We start from the raw sequence: 27068 nt of genomic DNA on the forward strand, positions 1-27068 counted from the left end.
ATATCAGAACATTAATTTAATTTGGTTAATTAACTTAACCTAATTAAAATATAATATAAGAAACAGGATGGCAATAACCATCAAAATGGCTGTTTGGATACAGAACTCCACGACAAATGAATAGCATTATATAACTTTACAATTTTGTAAGCCTATGACAATCTTATCGGTGATTATAAATCTCAATATGACTATTACATGTAGCACACCCATCCCAATGAAAGTCAGTGTATTCTAACATGATTAACACATCAAGAAATTATATGATTGATGGCATTTTGATTCTTTAATTCATATAAATTTGCAAGTAATGATGGCTGATAAAACCAATCCTTAATGAAGACCTATAGGAAAAATCCAATCGTATCAGTTCCGAGTAATGCATTGGAAACCTCATCTCACCTATGAATTTGGAAACTTCACATTCAAAAATTCATGGAAATATAGACAGAAATGAACAGCACACCAACCTGTAGGTATATGGAGTGATGACGTGGGTCAGCATTAATGAGCTGTGATGAAAGAAATATTTCTAACATGTCAAAATATACAATACTGGTGAGGATTTTTCCACAAAGAAAAACGGTCCATAAAATTTCATTTAATTAAGAGCACAAAGGATGCTTTTTTCTGAATGTCACAAGTGTCATTTCCCATTTCCCCAGATTCCAACTTATGTTTATTCACTATTCCATTAAAGTGAAAATTTCACACATTAGTAGTAGTAGTGGCATGTGATGCAAGAAAGCAAGTGTATGAGCTTATGCAGCATCAGCCAAAAAAAAAAAAAAAAAAAATCACACCATTCCCTCCAAATCCCTGTCCAGTTCCTCCTTAAATTTATTTAACCTATCAACTTCCAAAACGACAGATGGAAGTTCGTTCCAGCAATTAACCACACGCTGGCTAAAGGCAAATTTCCGCACATCTATTCTACATCTGTCTTTTCTTAATTTGAATTTATGCCCCCTTAGGTTTGTACTCTGAACAAGTGGAAGGATCCCATCAGAATTCAGCGTGCTCAACCCATTCAAGGCCTTATACACTTCAATCAGATCTCCGCGCAGGTGCCTAGTCTCCAGACACTGCAATTTGCAGAACTTAAGCCTCTCTTGGTAAGAGGATCCCTTCATTCCCCTCACCAATCTTGTTGCCCTTCTCTGTACATGCTCAAGCAAGTTTACATCCTTCCTAAAATGAGGCCTCCAGACCTGTACGCAGTTCTCAAGGCGTGGTCTGTCCATTGTCTTATACAGAGGGACAATCACCTCCTTTTCCCTGCTAGCAAAATTCCTATATATCATTGACAAAACCGGATGACCTGTCCTGGCAGCCAGTCTGCATTGCTCAGAAAACTTCATATCTGACTGCACAATTACTCCCAGGTCTTTTTCATTTTCTACCACCTTAAGTGGTACATTTGGTACATTTCTCTGGTACCAACTGTACCAGGTTAGGTTAGAGAAATATACCAACTGTGTACAAATGGTACACAGTTGGTACATTTCTCTGGGGTTACTTCTACCCATATGCAGTACTTTGCATTTGTCAAGGTTAAACTTCAGTTGCCACTTCTTAGCCCACCTGCCCAAATTATCTAGATCCTCTTGATCCTCTAGCACACTGCCATTACTATCATTAACAACCCTGCCAACCTTTGTATCATCTGCAAACTTCGACACTAAGCCTGATATACCTTCATCAATATCATTGATAAATATACAAAACAACAGAGGACCCAACACCGAACCCTGTGGGACTCCACTAATAACATTAGTCCACGAAGAGCAGCACCCATTAATTACCATCCTCTGTCTTCTCCCATTCAACCATCCTTTTATCCATTGTAGCAACTTACCCTTAATACCATTCTGCTCCAATTTGTACAATAGTCTTCCATGCACAACAGTGTCAAAAGTTTTCCTGAAATCCAAATCCACATCATAATATCCTATCAAATTTGTCAAACAAGACTTTCCCTTAACAAACCCATGCTCTGTCTGAATTATTGCTGCAGTCTTGTCTAGATGATCCTGCAATGCATCTTTAACCAGTGACTCCATTATTTTACCCAGAACAGAAGTTAAAGTAACTGGTCTGTAATTACTCACGTCACCCTTCGATTCCCCTTTGTGAATTGGGGATACATTTGCACATCTCCAGTCCTTGGGGACCTCCCCTGAGTCCAAGGATGCTCTCATAATTATGGCAAAGGTTTTCTTACTTCCTTAGCCGCCTCCTTTAATATAACTGGATAGATCTCATCCACCCCAGGTGCCTTTCTTATGTTTAACTTCAACAATTTCTCCTCCACTTTGCTCTCAGTTATTACAAAATCATTAAGCACCCTGCTACAATTTGATAACCTTCTGCCATTTTCAAACCTTAATAACTCCTCATGTGTGAATGCAGATGCAAAATACTCATTCAGTTTGTTTGCTTTCTGAGCAGGATCATTAACAGTCGAACCATGGATATCAAGTAGACCAATCAGATTCATTCCCTTCCTTTTAGAGTTTATATAAGTAAAGAAATCTTTGCTGTTTTTCTTAGCATCTTTTGCCAAAGATTTCTCGGAATCTGCCTTCGCCTGCCTAACCTCCTTTGTAACCTGATTACAGACTAGCTTATATCTGCCATAGACTTCTGAGTCGCTTGATAATTTATATGCATCCCATGCATTTTTCTTCTCTGTCACGAGTCTCATTAGTTCATTTGATAACCATTTAGGCCTAAACCTTGAACAATATTTCTTAATAGGTATGAAACTTTTAGTAGCATCCACGATTAATTCCTTGAATGCTTCCCACTTAGAATTTACTGTTGGTAACATCGTCAGTTGATCCCACTGTACAGAATTTAAAAACTGTTTGAGACCACTGTACTCACCTTTACAGAAGCAAAAACCCTTTCCTTTACCCCTGATGGTAATTATATCTTTAAGTAAATCCCACATCAGTACACTGTGATCACTGCCACCTAGTGGTTCCTTTATCTGCAAATTCTTAATACACGAATGATCACTGCTGATAACCAGATCAAGAGTATTACCCTCTCTGGCTGCCTCTCGAACATGCTACTGCAGAAAACAATCATACAATAAATCCACAAAAGTCTTACTAGTGTGTGAGTGACCAACCCACAAGTTCCAGTCAATATCTGGGAAGTTAAAATCCCCCATTATAAGACATTCTGATTTACTAGCCCACTCTATTTCTCTGTACAATTGTTCATTGTACTCATTCGAGTCATTAACACACTCCTACTCTTATTTTTGCTTTCACAGTGCTTATGTCACACCAAACTGACTCAACAGTGCACTGTTCATCTATATCAACTGGATGCACCTCTTTTGATTTTATGTTTTTCTTAATTAACAGCATAACACCTCCTCCCTTCCTATCCTGTCTATCCTTTCTGTACATATTGTACTCCCCAAATTCCAGTTCTGTATCCCTTATATATCTGTGTGACACCACGTCTTTGCTATCCCAACAATATCCACCTTTGATGTCTTGACCAACACTTCAAATTCATCAAATTTATTTACTATACTTCTAGCATTGGTATACATGTACCTATCCTTATTATTAGTTACCCTAACACATCCCATATACCCACCTGTTTCACGATGACTGCCGTCAGTCCCTGAAACCCCCAGCACCCCTCGCTCCAGGTCACTACTTATTCTAATAGAAGTTGTGCAAGAATCACCTTCACCTCTGCCTGCAGCTACTTTTAACCTTTTGGTCTGTGAATCCCCCCAAGCTAGCAGTTTTCTGACCCACCTAACACTGTCTTGATAGCATCTTCATTGCTGAAGATGAACAGTTAATGAAATGTTTTTATCCCAGGCAGGGAAACTGTGAGATGACTAATATGAAACAATTAGCTAAGAAACACTTATGTGATGCTTACTCTAGTACATTTCATTTTAAATATCTCAAAGACCTGCTACTGAATGAACTTTATTGCAGCACTGGATGTTAATTACATTCAGATTATTCATTATACAATACTACAAGTACCCTAACATGGTTATTAATTATTTATGAACTATTATCTATGACTGACACGAAGAAGGAAACTAAATTTTGTTTGTAATCCTGAAGCTAAAACAACTCTCCCTATCACAAATGTAAGAAATGAAAGAATTTAACAGAGTGTGTAGGGCCATCACTAGTCTTTATGAATCCAAAGCACCCAACTTCTGAGAAACATCCATCACTCCAGAAGTTGTTCACAGTGTGCATGATCTGGTAATGAGTGATAGTTTAGTACATTGCTAAAATCTTGGGCATCTCATCTGAACATATACCACATAATAACAGAGGTTCTCACTATGAAAAAGGTGCCAGCATGATGGGTCCCAAAATTCTTGATAGTGGATCAAAAATACACAAGAGTTGTCAAGCAAACATTTGCATCATTTTAAAGCAGACACAGCAAATTTCCTTGCAAGGTTTGTGCCCATGGATGAGATCCATCACTTTCAGCCAGAGACAAAGGAGCAGTCGAAACAGTGAAACCATAGCTCTTCTCACCCTCCAAAGAAAGCCAATTCTTTTTCTGTTGGGAAGGTGATGGCATCAATTTTTTGGGATGTTGATGGAGTGTTACTAGTGGATTACATTCAGAAAGGCCAGACAGTCACAGGGGAACATTATACAGACCTTGTAAGGCATTTGTATGAAAACATCAAAGATGAATGCTAAGAAAAATTCAGCAAAGAAGTCTTGGTCCACCAGGACAATGCATCTGCTCACATGTCATGCAGTGCAGCCATGGCAATGACTTTGAAATGTTAGTCCATTCCCCAAATTCACAAGATCTAGCACCATCAGACTTTCACCTATTTCAGAATTTTAAAATATACCTGTCTGGCATCCATTTTCCCACTGACAGCAACACCATTGCTGCAGTGGATGCATTCCTGGAGGCCCAAGAGAAAACTTCCTTTGCAGCTGGAATAAACACATTGCAACATCGGTGGCAAGCATATTGACTCCAAAGAGAACTGTGTTGAAAAGTAACATGTTACTAGACTCCTCAAATAAACCCTTAATACTCAGGCCACAATCTTTTCAAATGCCTCTCATAAATGTAAACTAACTCAATCTATTAACTATCTGATAACCAATAACAAAATTGTTAACAAGTGTCTTTTTGAATACACAATAGCAAACTAACATCAGGCCAAAGTAAGGAAATTCTCAGCTGGAGTTCAAGACTGGGGAGTTGAAACAAAGTCTCACTTGGAGAAATGAGCACTTTTAAATTTCCTATTGCTCACTCTTCCAGCATTGATTTAAGGTACCAGCTGGCACATAATTCTTCTAAATTACATGTTTTTTTCATTTCCTTTTATATTTCAAGTTTAGTTAAAATATAATGCTACAACTTGTATTCTGATAACAAATTTAGCTGTTTTATGTACTATGTCTATATATAAAATAATTCTCCATAATCTGGTAACAGTTTGCCAAAGTAAAAATTATTTTTAACATGGCGTAATGTTTATTTTTTTTTTAATCTTTAACTAATCTCATACAAGATTCTGCTGAATCTCTTTATTAAGCCTGGAGAACACCAGGAAGCAGCCAATTATAGGAGAGAGAGAAACACAAACCCTAATGATAACATCCATCCAATTTAGAATGTCACTTTATAAATTTTAAATATTAATAGCTGTGACAGTTACTTCACCTTTTAACTATTTAAATAATAATAATAATAATGAAAAAAAATTAACATTTACACATGGTTTAACAGTGTTTTGTCAACTGAATTCCTAATAAATAACCATGCAATTTCCCTCTTTCAATAAACAAATGGCTTCTTCATTTTGTCATTTGACAGCCTGACTACCTCAGTAAAACATTATTTATTTTAACATTATTTCTTATTTCTAAGAAATAATGTTAAAACAACTAACTACACATGTAAAAATCAATATAGAAAACAAAACAGGGCAAAACAAAAAAAATAAGGATAAAATAAAATAAATTTCAGAAATTCACTGCAATCAACTTAGTTGAACATAACTCCTGTATAGATATAGTATTAATTGAGAAAACTAAACATAAAGGGTCTTATTTTGCAAAAATTTAACTGTTCACTCAAGTTCCTGCTTTGAAAAATTTAAGTTAAAGAGGAACATTTAGATATTATAGAAATTTCCAAAAAAATACTACAATCCTGTTCACAAGATTAAACTGGTATAATAGGAACATTTTACCAAAACTGTTTTCAAAGTTTAAGTCATTCACAGTTATTATGGTATAAAATTGAATACAAAAACTGACCAAGGTATCCTCTTGTGTCCACTGCTTTAACATTTTAACTGATAAGGGATCCAAACACTTATTTAAGTCTACCAGATGTAGATCCAGTTTGCACTCACTATCACTGGTTAAAATTCCACCCTATAAAAAAACAATGCACAAATGTATGAAAATTTAAAAAATCATATATAGTGGAACCTCATAAATGCAGCAACAACACTATGACTTAGCACTTTTCGATTTTTGAAACCTAATACGATACAGCTCCACTAGTTGTGAAGTCCTGAGATATTCATAGTTAGTGCAGAAAGGTTATGCAATAGTCTGATATAAAGGCAAAGATGTTTCCACTGAGTGAATTACTGCATCTCTCACACAATTTTGGAACTTTTCTAAGAATCGCTTCTTTAGCTTTAAGTTTAAAAAAAAAAAAAAAAAAAACAAGAAAAATATATAAATAAATGCTGGAGTCCACAGTTATATATTAAATACAATCACAGAAAACTTTGTTGTAGCCTTCTGAAGCAGCATGTTTCCTGATGTGACTCATACTATGTTATGAGCTGACAGTTTGTTAATAGCCAAACTCTATGATGTGTCACTCATTGGGTGCTGTTAATTATAACTGACAATTACTGCTATTCAAACTATACTCTCTCTCTCTCTCTCTCTCTCTCTCTCTCTCTCTCTCTCTCTCTCTCTCTCTCTCAAGACTTATAATGTAATCCTCAGGCAACTTTCTTGTGGCTGTCAAAGCAGCAGCCACAGGAAAGCTTCCCTGAGGCAAGCAAAACACTATTACAAAATTATGAAGCTCAAACTGAGACTCACACACAATCAAACTGACTAACGATTTGCAGCATCACCCTTTAAGTGTGAACAAAACCAAACTATAAAGACCACCTGCTTGCAAGTTTACATGACAGTTTAAAATACAGAAGCTATATAAACATCATGGAGTTTGACTGCTGTCAGAAAATATGTTACTTCAGAGACCCACAGAAAAATTTTCAATGGTTGTATATAATAATCAATGAAGTGCAGGGCTAGAGAATAAAATCTACTTTGAAATGGTCTCCTTGATGCTGTGTACGTTGACCTCAATGCTTCTGCAATTTCTGGAAGCATTTCCGATAGGCTTCTTTTGCTAGTAACATTGGCCCACCTGATAGCCCTCATGTTCTGAGATACGATCACAGAGTCTATATTTAGCTTTCCCAATGTAATAAAAAGCATCTTAATTATAACCCAATAAGGAACAGCATCATATTTATAACCCATATTCCAATGTTGAGGTGTTAGACTGCATTCATTATTGTCGCCATCTCATGTGGATGGAAGCCCTCCAAAATAACTGAACCCTCAAAATAGCTGTAGAAGGTTCCACCATTAATTGTAGTGGTGGAACTCTCCTGCATCCTATTATGGAGGCTGTTATTTTATGGCGTGATGAAAAATGGCAGACTAATCGTGCAAGGCTATACTTCTGCCAATATATTGACCTGCTGTAATGTTTCTTATTTTAGTTGACAAAGAGGCACAATGCCTTGAAAGCTTCTCATGAGGTTTTGTATATTTTATTTTAGTTCGTTGTATGCAGTTTTCAGCACTTTTATTTATACAATTCTCAGTCTTTCATTTTCTTCATTTTATATTTATTCATATCTAAAATTCTAAGATTAGAGTTATTTATTTTTAAACAGTGTTTGCTGGTCAGTGTAATCTATACATTTAATAAGGAAATCATTTTCTTTTAACAGTCAGTGTGAACAATAGGCTTAACTGATCGGGCTGGAAGTGGTCTCAAATTGAAGATATTTCTTCCTAGGTGTGTAGAAAGTTGTTAAAATTTAAATATTCTGAATAGTTTTATTTTACGGAATGGGCCAGTTTTGTACTACAAATGAGAATAGTTCAACATTCACTTCATAGATGGAGCCATAAGAAGATGTTAACTGTTAATTAAATAAACAGTTGTCTAAGTTGATAAGGCATTTTTTTCTGATTAACAATTTGCACTTTAATTATTTAACTGATTAACAATTTGCATGTGCATACAATTGTGTCCTTTGTTCCGAAAAAAAAAAATAAATAAAATAAAATAAAAATAATAAAACTCTGATATCAATTGAGAAATTTTTGCAACTGGTATAGCTAACTGTAGCCATTGTGTACAATAGGCCTAACCGATTTGGTCTCAAATTGAAGATATTTCTTGCTATATGTGCAGAAACATGGGAAAATATAAAAATTCCAGATAGTAAAAAATCCGAATAGTTTTATTTTACAGAACAGGCCAATTTTCTCTACTAGTGCTGCCAACCTTAAAAGAAAGAATAATTTTATTTTACAGAAATAAGAAAGGATTCGACACGTACTGGCTTATCTGCTCACAACCAAACGCAGACTACATTTATTTAGATATTTTCACAAGGGGTACTGCTAGTATTATTTTATTACCAGAAGAGTGTTATGGGTAATTTAAAGTAACTCAATGATCTCAAAATTATAATGTGTAAATATTCTGAAATAATTTACGCAAGTAAGTTTACATACTTGGATTACCAAAGATGCAACAATTTCCAAATTTTCAATACACTAAATGAACAAGTTAGCGCATACATCATTTTAGTCTGTAGTAAATCACCGAATTAGGTGAATTGGCATTGTTTTTGTTATATCTCATATTGAGAAGCCTGCAATTCACCTACTTTGGTGATTTACTACAGACTAAAGACAAGTCAGTGCATAGCACTAACTTGTTCAGTTAGTGAATTTTCCATAGTCTGAGGCTTTCAGCGCTAAAACCTTTTACTTTCAATACAATTTTATTTATTTTTTTATTTTCCAGAAATTAATTTTACATTAAGAATTAACAAATTAGATGATTACAGCATGAGCCTACAAACTAATATGTTTTGTTCACAAATAAACAAACTAGAAAACTCAGACTGATATGCAGGCAATTTATTTATATGTAACTACCGTACAAGTTAGTGCAATTGGATCATTTCTCTATGTAGCCAATTACTTAAGTAGTTATAAATTGGCATCATTAAGTATATCTCATATTGTGAGTCCCTTCACAAAGAGTTACCATGATATTCACAATATGAGATATACTTAATGATGCCAATTTATAACTACTTAAGTAGTTGGCTATGTACAGAAATGATGCAATTGCACTAACATGTATGCTAGTTAACTCCCTATGTAACCTGAGATTTTAGCCCTAAACTATTCTGTAATTTATATGTAACTTAATTGTTACCCAGTTCTTTCAGTGAACTCCTTTTCATAGTGGCTCAGTGGCCATTTGACATGATTCATTAGTGAATTGCTTTGATGTGTGGTTTTATTCATCAGAGTGATTTTACAGCGTGAACTTGGATATTCCTAAGCAGCTGGGAGGTACAGAAAAGGCTGGAGCAGAAGAAGTCACACCACAAATTTATAATTTCAAGAAATAAAATTAAACATGAAAACAATTGACAGATGAGTCATCTCAAAGTGGCCAGTAAACAGATGCTGGAAAAGATAAAACTGTGAATGAATTTGGCAAATTTCCTAAAGTTATACTAAAACTGACAAAACAGATATTTGGATAGATTCAGAAACAAAAGAAAAAATAATAATAGAAACCATGTATTTCAGTAACAAATAAAATAACTGTAACAATGTGCTGATTTTTCACTTCATGCTTAACATAGGATTAATATTAAATAACGACTAAATACTGCTAACAAACAATAGCATCAAATGAATTATATTATGTATATGTGTAGGCACACATGCATATATATATATACTCATTTTATGTACATGTTGTATAGAAATTTAGCTAACAGGAGGTGAAATTAGGTATGGAATTAAGATAGAAATAGATGCTCCTTTCCTGACCAAGAGTGTGGAAAGTGAATAGTATACGAATGAAGATAAAGTTAGTGCTCTTGTTATCCAGGAATGCAATTATATATATATATATATATATATATATAGAAAGAGGAGGGGAGGGGAAGAGATCTTTCATATAAAAAGAACTGAAAGGAAGTTAAATTGAGTCCCTGATTAGCATTAGTAGAGGCATATGATGTAAGAAAGCAAATGTATACAGCATCAGCCAAGAAAAAAAAACAAAAACTTCCCATTTCACTCATCCATTTGCTCCAAAAGTGAATTTATGATAGCTTGCAACAGGATCTGGAAAGGTTGAGCAGATGGGCTGAGAGGTGGCAAATGAAGTTTAACATTGACAAATGTAAAGTACTACACATGGGAAAAAGCAACCCCAGAGCAACGTATCAACTCTGTGGTACTACACTGACAGTGGTAGAGAATGAAAGGGACTTGGGGGTGATTGTGCAGGCAGATATGAAGTTCTCTGAGCAGTGCAGACGGGCTGCAAGAGTAGCTCATGGAGTATTGTCAATGATATACAGGAATTTTTCCAGCAGGGATAAGGAGGTGATTATTCCATTGTATAAGGCAATGGTCAGGCCACACCTAGAGTACTGTATACAGGTCTGGAGGCCTCATTTCAAGAAGGATGTAGAGCTGCTGGAACGAGTACAGAGAAGGACAACAAGATTAGTGAATGGAACAAAGGGGTGCTCTTACGAAGAAAGGCTTAAGTTTTGCAAATTACAGTGTCTGGAGACTAGGCACCAGCGAGGTGATCTGATAGAGGTGTATAAAGCCTTGAATGGTTTAAGCATGCTCAATGCTGATGGGATTCTTCCTCTAGCTCAGAAAAATCACCTGAGAGGGCATAAATTCAAATTGAGGAAAGACAGATGTAGGATAGACGTGCGGAAATTTGCCTTTAGCCAGCGGGTGGTTGGTTGGTGGAACAGACTGCCATCCCTTGTGGTGGAGGTTGATAGCCTAAATAAGTTTAAGGCTCAGCTGGACAGGTATTTTGAACGAACAGAGGGGTGAAGTGGAAGTGGGTTTTTTTTTTTTTTTTTTTTGGCTGATGCTGCATAAGCTTGCTTTCTTGCATCAAATGCCTCTACTAATGCTAATGCTAACTTCCACAACGACAGATGGAAGTTTGTTCCAGCAATCAACCATCTAATGGCTAAAGGCAAATTTCCACACATCTATTCTACAACTGTCTTTCCTTGTTTTTGAATTTTATACCCCTAATTTATACTCCAGGTGCATAATCTGAGCAAGAGAAAGAATCTCATCAGCATCTAAGCTAGATGCTGAAACCATTCAAGTGCATATATGCCTCAATTAGATCACCTCAGAGGTGCCTATTCTCTAGACACTACAATTTACAGAATTTAAGCCTTTCTTGGTAAGAGAAACCCTTTGTTCCCCTCACCAATCTCATTGCCCTTCTCTGTACTGACACCAGCAGCTCTACATCCTTCCTAAAATGAGGCCTCCAGACCTGTATGCAGTACTCAAGATTTGGCCTGAGCATTGCCTTATACAAAGGAATAATCACCTCCTTAACCCTGGCTAGCAGGGATAAGGAAATTAAGTTAAAAATTAAGATGAAAGAGGTCTCCTCCCCCTCTATATATAAATATAGAGGTTGAAATTGTGCTACAGTATAACAAGAGCATTAACTTTCCACGCTCTGGGCCAGGGCAGGAGCATCTATTTCTATTATCCTAACTTAATCTCCATTATCTTAATTATCACTGCTAATAACCTCCTTATCCCTGATGATGGATCGGCTCTTGATAAAATATGACCACAACCTCAATATTAATGATATCTACAGAATGATATGGGACTCATATTGGCCATTTATAAATTCACATAAGCACTTTACTTATCAATGATTTACAAATTTATTGTGCCACAAATCTACAATAATAAAGAATATTTCTATGTTGATTGTCAGTGGGTGGGGGGGGGGAGAGAGAGATTTACTTTAAAATGTATGGGATGCATATAAATTATCAGGCGACACAGAAGCCTATGGCAGATATAAGGTAGCCTGTAATTAAGTCACAAAGGAGATTAGGTAAGTGCAGGCAGATTATGAGAAATCTTTAGCAAAGGCTGCTAACAAAAAGAGCAAGGACTTCTTTACTTACAAAATATCTAAAAGGAAGGGAATGAATCAGATTAGTCTTGATATCGATGGTTCGACTGTTGATGATCCTGCTCAGATAGCTAACAAACTGAATGAGTATTTTGCATTCAGAGTTATTAAGGGATGAAAATGCCAGAAGTTTATCAAACTGTAACAGGGTGTTTAATGATTTTGTAATAACTGACAGCAAAGTGGAGGAGAAATTGTTGAAGATAAACATAAGAAAGGCTCCTGGGGTGGATGGGATCTATCCAGTTATATTAAAGGAGGCGGCAAAGGAACTAAGCAAACCCTTAACCACAATTATGAGAGCATCCTTGGATTCAGGGGAAATCCCCACGGACTGGAGATATGCAAATGTATCCCCAATTCACAAAGGGGGATCGAAGGGTGACACAAGTAATTACAAACCAGTTAGTTTAACTTCTGTTCCGGGTAAAATAATGGAATCACTGGTTAAAGATGCATTGCAGGATCATCTAGACAAGACTGCAGCAATAATTCAGACACAGCATGGGTTTGTTAAGGGAAAGTCTTGTCTGACAAATTTAATTGGATACTATGATGTGGTTACAAAGTAGCTGGATGCAAAAAATAATTCTGATATCATATACTTGGATTTCAGGAAAGCTTTTGACACTGTTGCACATGGAAGACTACTACCGTACAAATTGAAGCAGAAGATTATTACAATGGATAAAAGAGTGTTGAATGGGAGAAGACAGAGAGTGGTAATCAATGGACTAATGTTATTAGTGGAGTCCCACAGGGTTTGGTATTGGGCCCACTGCTGTTTTGTATATTTATCAATGATATTGATGAAGGTATATGAGGCTTAGTGTCGAAGTTTTCAGATGATACAAAGGTTGGTGGGGTTATTAATGACAGTAATGGCAGTGTGCTACTGCAATAGGATCTAGAAAATTTGGGCAGATGGACTCAGAAGTGGCAACTGAAGTTTAACATTGACAAATGGAAAAGTACTATGTATGGGTAGAAATAACCCCAGAGGAACATACCAACCGTGTGGTACTACACTTAGGGTGGTAGAAAATGAAAAAGACCTAGGAGTAATTGTGCAGTCATATATGAAGTTTTCTGAGCAATGCAGACAGGGTGCCAGAGCAGGTCATGGGGTTTTGTAAATGATATACAGGAATTTTGCTAGCAGGGACAGGGAGGTGATTATCCCGTTATACAAGGCAATGGTCAGGCCACACCTAGAGTACTGTGTACAGGTCTGGAGGCCTCATTTTAGAAAGGATGTAGAGTTGCTGGAACGAGTACAAAGAAGGGCAACAAGATTGGTGAGGGGAACAAAGGGGTCTTCTTACCAAGAGAGGCTTAAGTTCTGCAAATACAGCGGCTAGAGACTAGGCACCTGCGAGGTGATCTGACTGAGGTGTATAATGCCTTGAATGGGTTGAGCAAGGTGAATTCTGATAAGATTCTTCTGCTTGCTCAGATTACAAACCTAAGGGAGCATAAATTCAAATTGAAGAAAGACAGTTGTAGAATAGATGGGCGAAAATTTTCCTTTAGCCAGTGGGTGGTTAATTGCTGGAACAAACTTCCATCTGTTGCTGTGGAAGTTGATAGGTTAAATAAATTCAAGGAGGAGCCAGACAAACTTTTAGAGGGAATTGTTGTGTGAATTTTTTTTTTTTTTGGCTGATGGTACATAATCTCATATGCTTGCTTTCTTGCATCACATGCCTCTATTACTATTACTATTAAAGTAGCTCAGATTTATACCTCCTGTTTCACTTTACGAATTTTCTTGCTTAATTCAGTACTAAGAGAACATGACTGGCAATATTCTGACTCTACAGAGTTTTCTTCATCTTTTGGAGTTATTCTAGTACATATAGCACATCTTCTAGATCTTGTTCTGGGTCTTCTGATTTCTTCAGAAAAGAATTGAATAATAACAGTTAATGAAGCCATTATGATAACCAAAATTATTTTTACTTATTTAATTTTTTTCACAAAACAAATTCATTATAATTCTTTGTTTATTACAAATAATTGTAATGAATCAAATCCATCCAAATAGATAAGTTTTCATTTTATTTATTTTAAACACTATTATTTAATAGGTTATACTTTAAGCAGATTACTATTTGCTGTTTATTTTCATTCATACTGCATTGTATCTTTACTACATTATTACAAAATCTTTTGTTTACAAAAAAAAGGGGATAAGATAGATTAAAATGGGTACATTCAGAGTGGCAACTTCATACCTTCTAAGGATTGAAACAATATAAATAGGTAACATCATAATTTTTACTTGTCTTCGAAAAGTTATTTCAGAAGGGCAGACATGCTGAGCTCTATTATAAGTTTAGGAGACCCTTTTATGATAAAGAATAAAATCAATCATTCACAAAAAAGGATTATAAAAAAATAATAGAAAACTTTATATCTATATACATACACTGTGCTACTGCTTTATTAGGTACACCTACCTTCGACTCGTCTGACAACGCAACTGTTTAACCTCCTTTAGCCTTTAAAAGAGCCTGAATTCATCTAGGCATGGATTGAACAAGATGCTGAAAACGTTGTGCAGGAATGGAGTACCATGCAGACATGAGTCACGCAGTTCCTTGAGATTCAACGGAGGTGTAGGCTGCAGCGAACAGCCCTTTCTAATAGAGACCACCAATCCTCGACACTCTGAACTATTATTAAGTTTGACATCTTTGAGTGGAATCCCAGTTCAAATCACACCACATAACACCCTCAATTCTTCAAAGGGAGTGATCACTGAATGGGATCTATTAAACGTTCCTGAAGATGAGATAGCCCAGGAACTTAAAGAACAAAAAGTCATTCAGGCAAAGAGGATCATGATCTGAAAAGATGGCAATTTGGTTCCTACCCGGAGTATAATATTAACTTTCAGTTCTCCAAACCTACCAGCTTCAGTCAAGGCAGGATATTTAAACTGTCGCGTTCGGCCATATATTCCAAACCCCCTAAGATGTTTTAAATGCCAGAAATTTGGCCATTCCCAGACAGCATGCCGTGGAGACGCAACATGTGAAAACTGTGGGTGTAAAACTCACACACAAACAGAATGTAAAGCACCAACCCCACAGTGTCCAAATTGCAAGGGCAGCCATCCGGCATACTCCAAAGACTGCGACCTCTGGAAGTTGGCGAAAAAGATACAAAAGTATAAAGTTGAAAATAAAGTTTCCTACCAAGAGGCAAGAAAACAAATAAGATTAAATAATCCAAAATGCACTTATGCCTCTGCTGCTTATAGTCACCAGTCAATAGCATGTCAGACAGAAGTGTCCATCCCTCCAGATACATCAATCTCAGACTGGGCTCGATCAGTCCTCTCGGTCCAAAATACATCAAAGGCAGTAGATCAATGCAGTAATACGCCACTGACAGTTCCATCCCAGAGACTTCCACATTGCCAAGCAGCGGAAAAATTAGATCCAGTTGAGGTGAAGCAATCTCACCCCTCAAGCATGGACACCGATGATACCACCAACTCAGAAGATCTGCTTGAAATACATGCAGATGATGATATGGAAGAAGGCAATGACTCAAGACGCCCAAATTTTTCAAGAAAAGAAAAATCAAAACACGAGAGATATAAACAAGCCTCTCACAAAAAGCAAACAGACTCCTCTTCTGCTCACAAAACCAAATAACGGAACAAATCTTACAATGGAATTGCAGAGGTTTTCGCAGCAATATTGATGATATCTATGAACTAATTAACCGTTACAATCCTGCTGCCATATGCTTGCAAGAGACAAATCTAACAACAAAAATATCTGTTTCAGTCAAAAACTATACTATCTTCAGAAAAGATCGATCTGAAACTAACAGCCCCCATGGAGGAGTAGCTATACTAGTGGAATCAGGAGTCCCCTCCAGGCACATTCCATTACAAACACCATTAGAAGCTGTTGCTACCCGTATAGTAATCGGTATCACACTGACACTAGCTTCAATTTATCTTCCGCTGAATCAATCATGTACAATTCAGCAACTGTTAAATCTAATTTCCCAATTACCACCTCCTGTTTGTTTACTAGGAGATTTTAATGGGCATCATCCATTATGGGGATCTCTGGTCTCAGGCGGACGTGGCGAACTCATTGAAATGTTACTTGACCGAGAAAATTTGACACTATTGAATAATGGCTTACCGACATATATCCATTTTCCTACTGGGTCAACCAGTGCAATATCTCTCAATTTGCTCTTCGATCCTCTTCCCAATTATAGAGTGGGCAGTACATGACAATCCTCTAAATAGTGACCACTATCCGCTGATCTGTAGTATTCAAACCACCCATTCCAAACAAACTGAAACAAAAACAAAATGGAAATTTTCCAAAGCAAACTGGACGAAATTTACCAGTCATGTATCTTTTGATGATGACACAATAGAGTCTTCTGCTATTGACACTGTCACCGATCATATCACAATGCAGATACTAACAGCAGCAAAAGCCGCCATCCCACAGTCTCAAATAAGAAACCATCGGCATACCAATCACTGGTGGAATGGCGATTGTAATAAAGCGAAGAGAGAAAAAAAAAAGCATGGAACACCTTCCACAAACATCCCACCACTGCCAACTTTATTAACTTCAAGAGACTGAGAGCCAAAGCTTGTTATATCCGGCGGAAGGCGAAAAAAGACTCGTGGATAAAATTTGCCTCCTCAATCAACAAAGATACTGATACCCGAATAATCTGGGAAAAAATAAAGAAACTAAATGGTAAATATCATAAGTTGCCTTCTCCTATTATTAATTGGAATGGAAAGGAGATCTCATCTGTTGATGAAATTGCCAATGCCCTAGGAACGGTGTTCTGTGAGTTGTCCGCCTCAACTGCATATCAACCCTCTTTTCAAAAAATCAAAGCTGAAGCTGAGAAAAGGAAACTAGACTTCAAAACTGCATGTCCTTTTACCTATAACCAACCACTCACAATATCTGAACTGAAAGAAGCTATATATACCTCAAGAAACAGCTCTCCTGGCCCTGATGGAATCTACAATATAATGATTCAACACCTCAATCAGAAATCACTAATTTCATTGCTAAACTTTTACAATAGAATATTCTCAGAACATATATTCCCTACTTCCTGGAGACATTCTTATGTAATAGCCATACCTAAACCTGGAAAAGACCATTTGATTCCTAACAACTATAGACCAATTTCTCTAACCAGCTGCCTGAGTAAGACTTTGGAAAAAATGGTTCACCATCGACTCACCTGGTACCTTGAATCCGAAAACATAATCAGTTTGGCTTTCGGAAGAATAGATCTTCCCTAGACCTCATGACCAAAGCCGAATCCAACATAAGAAATGCATTCACCAGAAATCAACATCTCGTCATGATATGCCTTGATATAGAGAAGGCCTTTGATACCACGTGGCACTACGGTATCCTAAGAGATCTCCATTCTATTCATATGAGAGGCCATTTACCATATTTTATTCAAAGCTTCCTTCAGCACAGATCTTTCCAAGTGAGGTACCGGCAGGTTATCTCAAACGTACATTCAAGCAGGAGTCCCACAAGGCTCTGTTCTTAGTGCCACTCTGTTTTCAATACGAATAAACAACATCACAAACAGCATTCCAAATACCGTTGACTCGTATCTCTATGCAGATGATCTTACCATATCCTGTCATTCCCAGAATATGAACTATATTGAGAGGCATCTACAAATATCCATTAATAACATTGAATTATGGATTGCGCAAAATGGATACAAACTGTCAAGCCACAAATCTACAGCTATACATTTCTGCATGAAGCGAGCAATGCATCCTGAACCCAAGTTGCACTTGGCCGATCATCCACTACCAACTGTGAACAGTATTCGCCTCGTAGGGCTAATTTTTGATAAGAAGTTAAACTTCCAGGAGCACATCAAGTATCTAAGAACCACTTGCATAAAGAAAATGAATATACTCCGGGTCATCTCCAGTACATCTTGGGGCGCCGATCGTTATACCTTGCTCCACTTATATAAATCTCTAATTAGATCTCGGTTAGACTACGGAGCACCTGTTTATGACTCAGCTAGAGAGAGCACCTTGGCCCGTCTTGCACCCATCCAACATTCTTCTCTTAGGATAGCCCTAGGTGCATACAGAACATCACCAGTTCAAAGTCTTTATGTTGAGGCTCACGAACCTCCACTTAGCATAAGAAGAAAGATGTTGCTGATAAACTACTCAGTTAAAATTAAAAGTCTGCCTACTCATCCGGTTTGGCCACTGTTGCATAATCCTCAATTGAAAACCCATTATACAAATAAACCTAGAACAATTCGACCTTCTGGTATCAGACTGCAGAATCTAACAGAAAGCTGGAATATTCAGCTTGATAATATCATCAGAGAAAAAAAAAGATCCGGATCCCCCGTGGACTAACTTCATCCTTTCTTCTGATGAATACTTTGAGCAATGGGGTAAAGGCTCTATACCAGATATTAACATCCAACAACTACATGTTGCTCACTCACAAAAGTACCCACACTTTACCAAGATCTATACTGATGGTTCGAAGTCTGACAGTCGAGTGGGTGCAGCTGCCGTCTTCCCTAATACAACTGTCTCAATTTCACTTCCAACCGAATGCAGCAGCTACACTGCTGAACTCCATGCCATTAAGCTTGCTCTGGAAAACATCTCGCTAATGTCAATAAATAAAAGTATAATATATACTGATTCACGGAGTGCTATTCTAGCTTTGAAAAGGACTTCCCCACCTAAAAATCCTTTATTAAAGTTCATAAAACATAAGCTGATGCATCTTCATGAGCATCAGAAAACTGTTATCTTTTCATGGATCCCTGGCCACAGTGGTATTCCAGGAAACGAATGTGCAGACAGTGTTGCTAAGTATCCTTCCATCATATCCTCAACAAATAACCTAGTCCCATATCCTGATTATAGACATAACATATGGAGAACATCTATGGAACAATGGACACTTCTGTGGAAAATGCAAACCAATAACAAGCTATTTCAAATAAAACCTGAACCACAATTATGGACTTCAGCCTTCGGAAAAATAGAAAAGAAGAAGTAATCTTAGCCAGAACTCGTATAAGTCACACTCACCTCACACATCTCTATCTGCTTACAGGAAATGATCCTCCACAGTGTGCACACTGCTCGCAACCACTTACAGTAAAACATATACTCCTTGAATGTAACTTGTTCAGCAATGCCCGACGAATGTCTTTTAGTTTCATTTCAGATCTACAGCAACCTCTCTCTCTGAATAGCATAATAGGTAAAGAAGCAAATCTCTCTGAATTCTTTTTGTATATAAAACAAATAAAAATGTATGACCGTTTCTAACTGCCCACCGTGCAGTTATCATAAGTAACTCAATTAATTTAGGAGGCGCAATATGGCCTAAGTAGCTCTTGCGCCAGAAAACACCACAACAACAGCCCTTTCCAGCTCATCCCAAAGATGTTCAATAGGATTGAGATCCTGGGGATTGAGCAGGCCACTGCAGCAAAGAAAAGTCATTGTCATGTTCCTGGAACCATCCCATAGTGATTCGATCTTTGTGCACCAGCACATTATCTTGCTGTAAGTAACCATCTGACTGAGGATAAACTGTCAACATGAATGGATGCACTTGGTCAGCAACAATGTTTAGGTACGATGTGGCATTCAGATGTGAATCTATGGGTATCAGTGGACCCAACGTATGCCAAGAAAACATTCCCTACACCATAACACTGCCCCCACCATCTTGCACAGTAGTCGTCAGACATGACTGGTCCATGGATTCATGTTTTTTTTGCCAAATTCTTAGCCTTCCATCAACATAATGCACCAGGAACTTCAACTCGTCAGACCAAGCAACTGTTTTCCAATCCTCGATAGTCCAGTGCTGGTGTTGCTGTGCCCACAGGAGACATGCTCTCTTGTTCTTCATTGATAACAAAGGTACACAATGTGGCTGTCGGTTGTTGTAGCCCATTCGCGACAAAGTGCGACTAGTGGTCTGTTGCGATATTTTGTTCTGCACACCAAGGTTGTATTCTGACGTGATATCCGACATTGTGACCTGTCTGTTTGCTTGCACAATTCTAGCCATCCTCCTCTGACCTCTCTCATCAGCAAGCAGTTTTCTTCCACAGGAGTGCCATTGGGAGGATGTTTTGTGCTCTGCACTATTCTCGATACACCCAAGAAACTGTGGTGCGCGAAAAGTTTAGGAGAACTGCCATTTCAGACAAAGCAGAGATGCTTTGTCCAGCACGTCTTGCACCTACTACCATGCCACATTCGAAGTCCGTTAAATCACTCCTTTTCCCCATTCTTGCTATGGTTTGTATGCTTAACTGATACTAGAAAGGTTGTTCTGGTGCATTTATATCCACAGCTGTGGTCATGTGACTTGCAACGTTGTGGGACAAACCATTTGTGTGCACAGCAGGGATGTACCTAATAAAGTGGCAACACAGTGTATAAAGACAAGTTTTAGGTGAAAAGATGAAATAATAATCTAGCTAAAATTGTGTCAAACGATATGCCTCTTTGCATAATAAAATAGTTTCAAATTTTTTTTTTTTTTTTTTTGGATGATTTCCCAATTTCTTATCTCTTCTTCAGCAAAAAAAAAAAAAAAAAAATTAAATTAAATTTTTCTTCTACACTACTGAAATTTCAGAATTCCTCCCCTGAAATGATTTATAGGCTAATCACATTATGAAGTCTTAAGTGGTAACTTAGTTAACACATGACTTAATTCATCCCTGCAGTTCACATTAAGAAAAAGTAAAGTTAATGATGAAACATGCATTTCAAGAGCATAATTTTATTTGCTGTGTTTAAGAAAAAAAGTGAACAATGCTCCTATTGAACTAGATGCAATGCTCCTAGTGAACTAGAAACCAAAATTAATGAAACATATCTTTCAAAGAAAATGTTTTATTCTGTAGCTAGACATACTAGTTGAATCTATTACAAGTTTAAGGGCGTTTACAATTTCAACAAAAAATATTTTTTCAATTCCAATAGTAAACTAGATATGACCTCTGTTCAGCAACTGATCTAGACATAGTAATGCTTAAATCATTCATTTATCTGCAGTCAGTCTGAATTAGCACTTACTGAATATAAGACATTTCGTGTATTTCATTGCATTTTAAAATGAATATAATTTTACATAGCAGTGCATTTGTATCAAATTTTTTATCAAATTATGGAAAACTACAACATAAATTGATGAAATATTAAAAACAGCTTTTGGAAAACATGCTATATGTTGCTCAAAGAAATTTCAGTGGTCTGTAAAATTTAAATAAGGCTACTTTGCCTATGAAAGATTATGCTTGCTTTGGCCAAGCTTCTTCAAACACCAATGATGAATGACTCAATCACCTGTATTCATGATCTAATCAGGTGTAATCAATGTTTAACTACCTGCAATGCTCCTAGTGAAACTGGTATTCCTTATGGAACATGTCAATCAATTTTAGCAAAAGATTTTTTTGAATGCAATACATTTCAGCCAAGCCTGTGCACCTTGCATCCTCACTAATGATCACAGAGAATGGAAAGTCAAAACCTTTGTCAATGCGCTACTGCTTACCCATGCTTTGTTTCTTCCATTATTGCTGGTAACAAACTGCAGGTGTAAAGGTGTGACCCAAAAACAAAGATCCAGTCCTCTCAATGGAAAGAAGAATCTGTCTTCTCCAAGACCCAAAAAAGCAAGACAATCGTAATCATATGTGAAGACCATGCTTATCATATATTTTTGACTCATAGGGCATTTTTCATTATGAATTTGTCCTGCATGGTCAAACAATTAACCACAACACTACAAAGCAGCTCTAGTATAATTTTCTCCAAAGCACAATGCTTTGGAGAAAATTAACAAAAAAGTAGGTTTCGGGTTAATTGGTACTTGCACCGTGATGATGCCTCAACACACTTGGCTCTTTTCCATTCAAGAACTTGGGAATCACTCCACCACTGTGGTTCCCCCATCCACCAAACTCTGTGTGATTTTTTTTTTTTCCCCTTTGTTTCTCAGGCTTAAAGCCTCTTTGAAAGGTCACAGATTTACAATGACTGAAAAAAATTATTGAGAACACAGCAGAGATGCTATTAGCAAATCCAAAAGAAGCCTATTAAGAATGCCTCCAAAATTTGCATAATTGTTGAAACTGGTGTATACATCAAAAAAACTACTTTGAAGGAGATCAATCCAAACAACCAGCAAGCTTCATCATTTTAGAAATATTAGTTCAGTCCCCAAACATTTTGATGCACTTCGTACTTTGTACTGGCCTTCACTTTTGAGCTGTAGGATACTGTGCTAGCAAAACTGGGAATGGTAAGATAAATGATACTGATATTACAAAAGAAGCATCAGAAAAAACTACTGTGCTTGAAAGTAGGTACAGCCTCCAAATACCGTTAGTATTTACCCAGTCATATGAAGGGGTCTGCAAAGGAGTGTATTAAATCAGAGTTAATCATGAGGTGTCTTTGTTGGGCTGAAGACATATGGTGTAGACAAAGAGGAATGCCATTCACCTATCTCTTTTTTTATTTGGTTTATATGTGGGTTGGGAACATGTTCCTCCACCTCCATAATAAAAAGAGGTGGATCATTGGCATTCCTTTTTTATCACCAAAGAGTCACACACAGAAATTATAACTGCAACATTTTTAAAAATCAAAATGTTTCAATGAAGTTAAGCACCACATTTATTATTATTTCCTTCTATAAAAGCCAGTTGTTCTTTTTTATTTATTTCAGCACTTCCAGTATTTTGTGTCTTTGTTTTGCCAACAACGGGGAATTGAATCCAGGCTTTTTCCACATGATTTGGTATAGTGGTAGCTAAAACCAATGTGCTTAAATGTGAAGGCTTTTTACACACTCAGAATGAAATTCCCCCTACCCCTCTCCCAACACACAAAATAAACATCTAATGCACAAAATTAAATGCCAAAGTATAAGTGATAAATGTTCAAGGAGTCAATAGAAACACACCTACATATTAGTTTCTTTCTTATAATAACTAACAGAAATCAGCCAGAACACACTTTATTCATAAAATTTTATATTTAAAAATCAATCTATAATACTGCTTACCAGAAAATTCCAAGGATAAGTCTACTGTTTCTAATTCATTCATTCTTTCAGAACCATATGTTTTAATTACAGCTAAATTAAGCCACTCTTTGACATTTGGAAGAAGACTTTCTGAAGGAAGCAATGTGCATGCAGGTCCAACTTTGTATGATTTCTCTTCCTGTCCTTGGGAGGAAATGCATTTATATGTCTGGTAAAATATATCTCCCACTGAAGTCATCTGCAGAACTGTAAACTGCTGAAAATTCTCATCGGGTACATTACAAATTCCAACAAGTGGAAAAGAAAGTCTTGATAAAATGCTGTCATGTATAGTGACACCATTTAAATTTAGATTGCGTGCAAAATCTGTAGGCTGAGAAAGATGAAATGGCATAGATAGTGAAACTGGTTGAACTTCAGATGCATCTTTTTTTAAGTGAAACAAAGCTATATTCTGTGAGTCCTGAGTTGCCAATAAAAATAACAATTCTGAAGACACGTGACTGTTTTTGAAAACTGTGCTATCACAATATACAGGAAGTGTTTCTAACATATGATTCCATGACATAACCTGCAAAACAAAATATGTTCATTAATATTGGGCAACATAATTTATAGACATAAATTATGTCTATAAATTAGTGTGAATGCCAAAAAAGTCATAAAAACAGACACACTGTTGCATTATGTAATGTATCTGAAAGAAAAAAAAAAAACATGATGTGGTCTAAATTGGGTACACTTCATACTTCCATCGTTTATTCCAATACCATAATGAATAATGAAAAACATATCTTTAATAAAAAGTGTTGCTATTGAAACAAAATTATTATTTTCTAACAACATCACTTCCTACCCAAAACTCTATGGGGAAAAATAACACCAATTAGCATGGTTTTCAAAGTCTGTAAACTAACAGCTATTTTTAACTGTTTTTTATGCCAATTTCAGAAATGTTATTTGTTATTTTTTTTCTAACACATACCATTTTTTTTTTTAATCACTTAAGTTGATGTTGCGAGTTGTATTATTGAATGTATTAAGTTAGGAGTAAATGCTGTGAATTTGTACACTAAATCTTCACACATTGCCAACACTGCCTTCAGTCATTTGCTTCTTGACCTTGAGAGCTCCATGCAGCAGCGTTTATAAGTGTGAATACAGTTTATTTTTGAGGTCAGTGTCAAACTTGTGCTGAAAAGTGAGCAAAAGTCTTCACACAAGGGTTTAAACAATCCGAACTTATTTTGTTATATTTGTAAAAGTTACGCAGTTATTCAAATTTTTGTTATTATCTCTCTAAACATTAAAGTTTTCCTCCTAGTGATATTTATTCAAGCCATTGGGAGAAGAGGGCGAGACAATTACGTCGCTACAAATGAAATTAATAATTGACAACTGTCTGCATAACATTCACTAACCTCGTGCATACAAATGCAAAGTACTGCATATGGGTAGAAGTAATCCCAGAGAAACATCACTAGGTGGTAGAAAATTAAAAAAATCTGGGAGCAATTGTGCAGTCAGATATGAAGTTTTCTGAGCAATGTAGACAGCTGCCAGAGCAGGTCATGGAGTATTGTCAATGATATACAGGAATTTTGCTAGTAGGGAAAAGGAAGTGATTATCCCTTTGTGTAAGGCAATGGTCAGGCCACACCTTGAGTATTGCGTACAGGTCTGAGCCCTCATTTTAGGAAGGATGCTGAGTTGCTTGAGCATGTACAGAGAAGGGCAACAAGATTGGTGAGGGGAACAAAGGGGTTCTCTTACCAAGAAAAGCTTAAGTTCTGCAAATTGCAGCAGCTGGAGGCTAGACACCTGCAAGGTGATCTGATTGAGGTATATAAGGCCTTGAATGGGTTAAGCACACTGAATTCTGATGGGATTCTTCCACTTGCTCAGATCATTTGCCTTTAGCCAGCGAGCAGTTAATTGCTGAAACAAGCTTACATTTGTCATTGTGGAAGTTGATAGCTTAAATAAATTTAAGGAGGAACTGGACAAACTTTTAGAGGGAATGGATGTGTGAAATTGTTTTTTTTTTTTAGCTGATGCTACATACACTTGCTTTTTTGCATCACATGCCTCCATTATTACTACTACTATGTGCTTCACTGTCTAACATTTGATGTTCCATTGTAACGTTTTTTGTATATTAATGAATATTGTATATTTGTAAATAGTTTAGTATTTTGTTAATATTTTAAACATTTGTATAGTTTGTAAATATTTCAGTTAAATATTTTAGTCCTGCTCTTTCGGATGCAACAATATTCCTCATGCATTATGGAACCCGAGCAAAAGGTCTTGGCTAAAATCTGTTATTTGGGTACCACTTGTCTTTGCTCAGTGGACGTGGTCGTTGAATGGAGTGATTGTATAGTAGAGTTCTGTGATTGGGTAATTATTGGGAATGCATTTTGTTTTAGATTGTTTTGTGTCGTCAAGGAGGGGGGGGGGCTTTTAAAAATTTTAAATCGGAAAACGAGTTCCCGATTTTTAAACAGCGGCAAGTGGGGGGGATAAACATCCTAGATATGTCAAACTAAGAGGAAAGGGAGGCAGAGCTAAACAGCGAGTGGCACCTGCCAATCACTGCCTTCTTCCTAACTTTTAGTCGAAGTATGGAGTAGTACCCAAGATCTGAATTTTTACCAGGCCTTTTCCTAAATGACCTATGTAAATGCATATAAATAATTACATGGGTCATTCCTGATTAGATATCAATTAGTGCATTTTGACAGGTGTGACTTTTATGTAGAAAAGATTTGACTTACTCCATCATACCTCTACACATTACATAGAAAAGCATACACGGGAGTTGGCAAGCAAAGCGAGCAAGGGGCGGAGCCTCCTAGTTATTATTATTCTTATTTTGTTATATATGTAGTTATTTCAAACTCATTTTGTTATAGTTGTAGAAGTTATCAAGCAAAGACAAGATATTACAGAATTTGTAAAAAAAAAAAAAAAAAAAAAGTGTATTTTGCTTATTTTACAGTGAAACTTGGTGGCCATGATAAACAATAGGCTCACATTTAAAGTTTGGTGAACCTTTGTTGAAGCACTGAGATTGTGGAAAAATGATAAAAAGAAGCCTATGCAATTTGAAATTCCCATGATTTGGTGGGTACCTACAAATCACTGTGATTACTGTTACTTTTGCTTGGTATGGAATATGCCATTAGGCCAGTCCTACATGGAGATAACCTGATGACTTATTTTGGAGAATGAAGTAGGAAAGAGTGCTGAAAGTGAAGCTTCAGAAGATGAAACTGAAGTCTGCATGCCAGGTGACACTGAGTCCTGCCCTCAATTGTTTTCATAGCATGAACTCAATGATCTGGTAAGAGATTTAAATTTATTAAAGGAATCTGCAGAACTCCTTGGTTATAGACTTAAATCAAAAAATATTCTAGCACATGGGACATTTTCTCATGGTACAGACACAGAGAATGAGAACTAGTCCCCTTACTATTCTGAGGATGATTCTATGATTTTTTTTGCAGTAATATAAATTACTAGATGAACTATTTAGGAATTAGTTACAATCCTACACAGTGAAGACTTTTTATTAACTCAGGTGTGTTTTCTACA

The 27068-nt window shown here is 36.6% G+C and overlaps 1 protein-coding gene across 1 annotated transcript in view; it reads right to left on the reverse strand.

The window, feature by feature from the left end:
• Window positions 1-27068, reverse strand: part of LOC150091599 (uncharacterized) — a 118593-nt gene that overhangs the window by 598 nt on the left and 90927 nt on the right. Inside the window, exons 10-12 of the mRNA XM_090384815.1 lie at window positions 23487-24039; window positions 14098-14249; window positions 6306-6425 (exon numbers count right to left, since the gene is read on the reverse strand). Of these exons, the coding sequence (XP_090240941.1) occupies window positions 6306-6425; window positions 14098-14249; window positions 23487-24039 (825 nt within the window). The remainder of the gene's footprint in view (window positions 1-6305; window positions 6426-14097; window positions 14250-23486; window positions 24040-27068) is intronic.

Source organism: Mastigoproctus giganteus, chromosome 1, assembly GCF_048544385.1.
Source record: "Mastigoproctus giganteus isolate SK-2022 chromosome 1, ASM4854438v1, whole genome shotgun sequence".
Lineage (NCBI taxonomy): Eukaryota > Metazoa > Arthropoda > Arachnida > Uropygi > Thelyphonidae > Mastigoproctus > Mastigoproctus giganteus.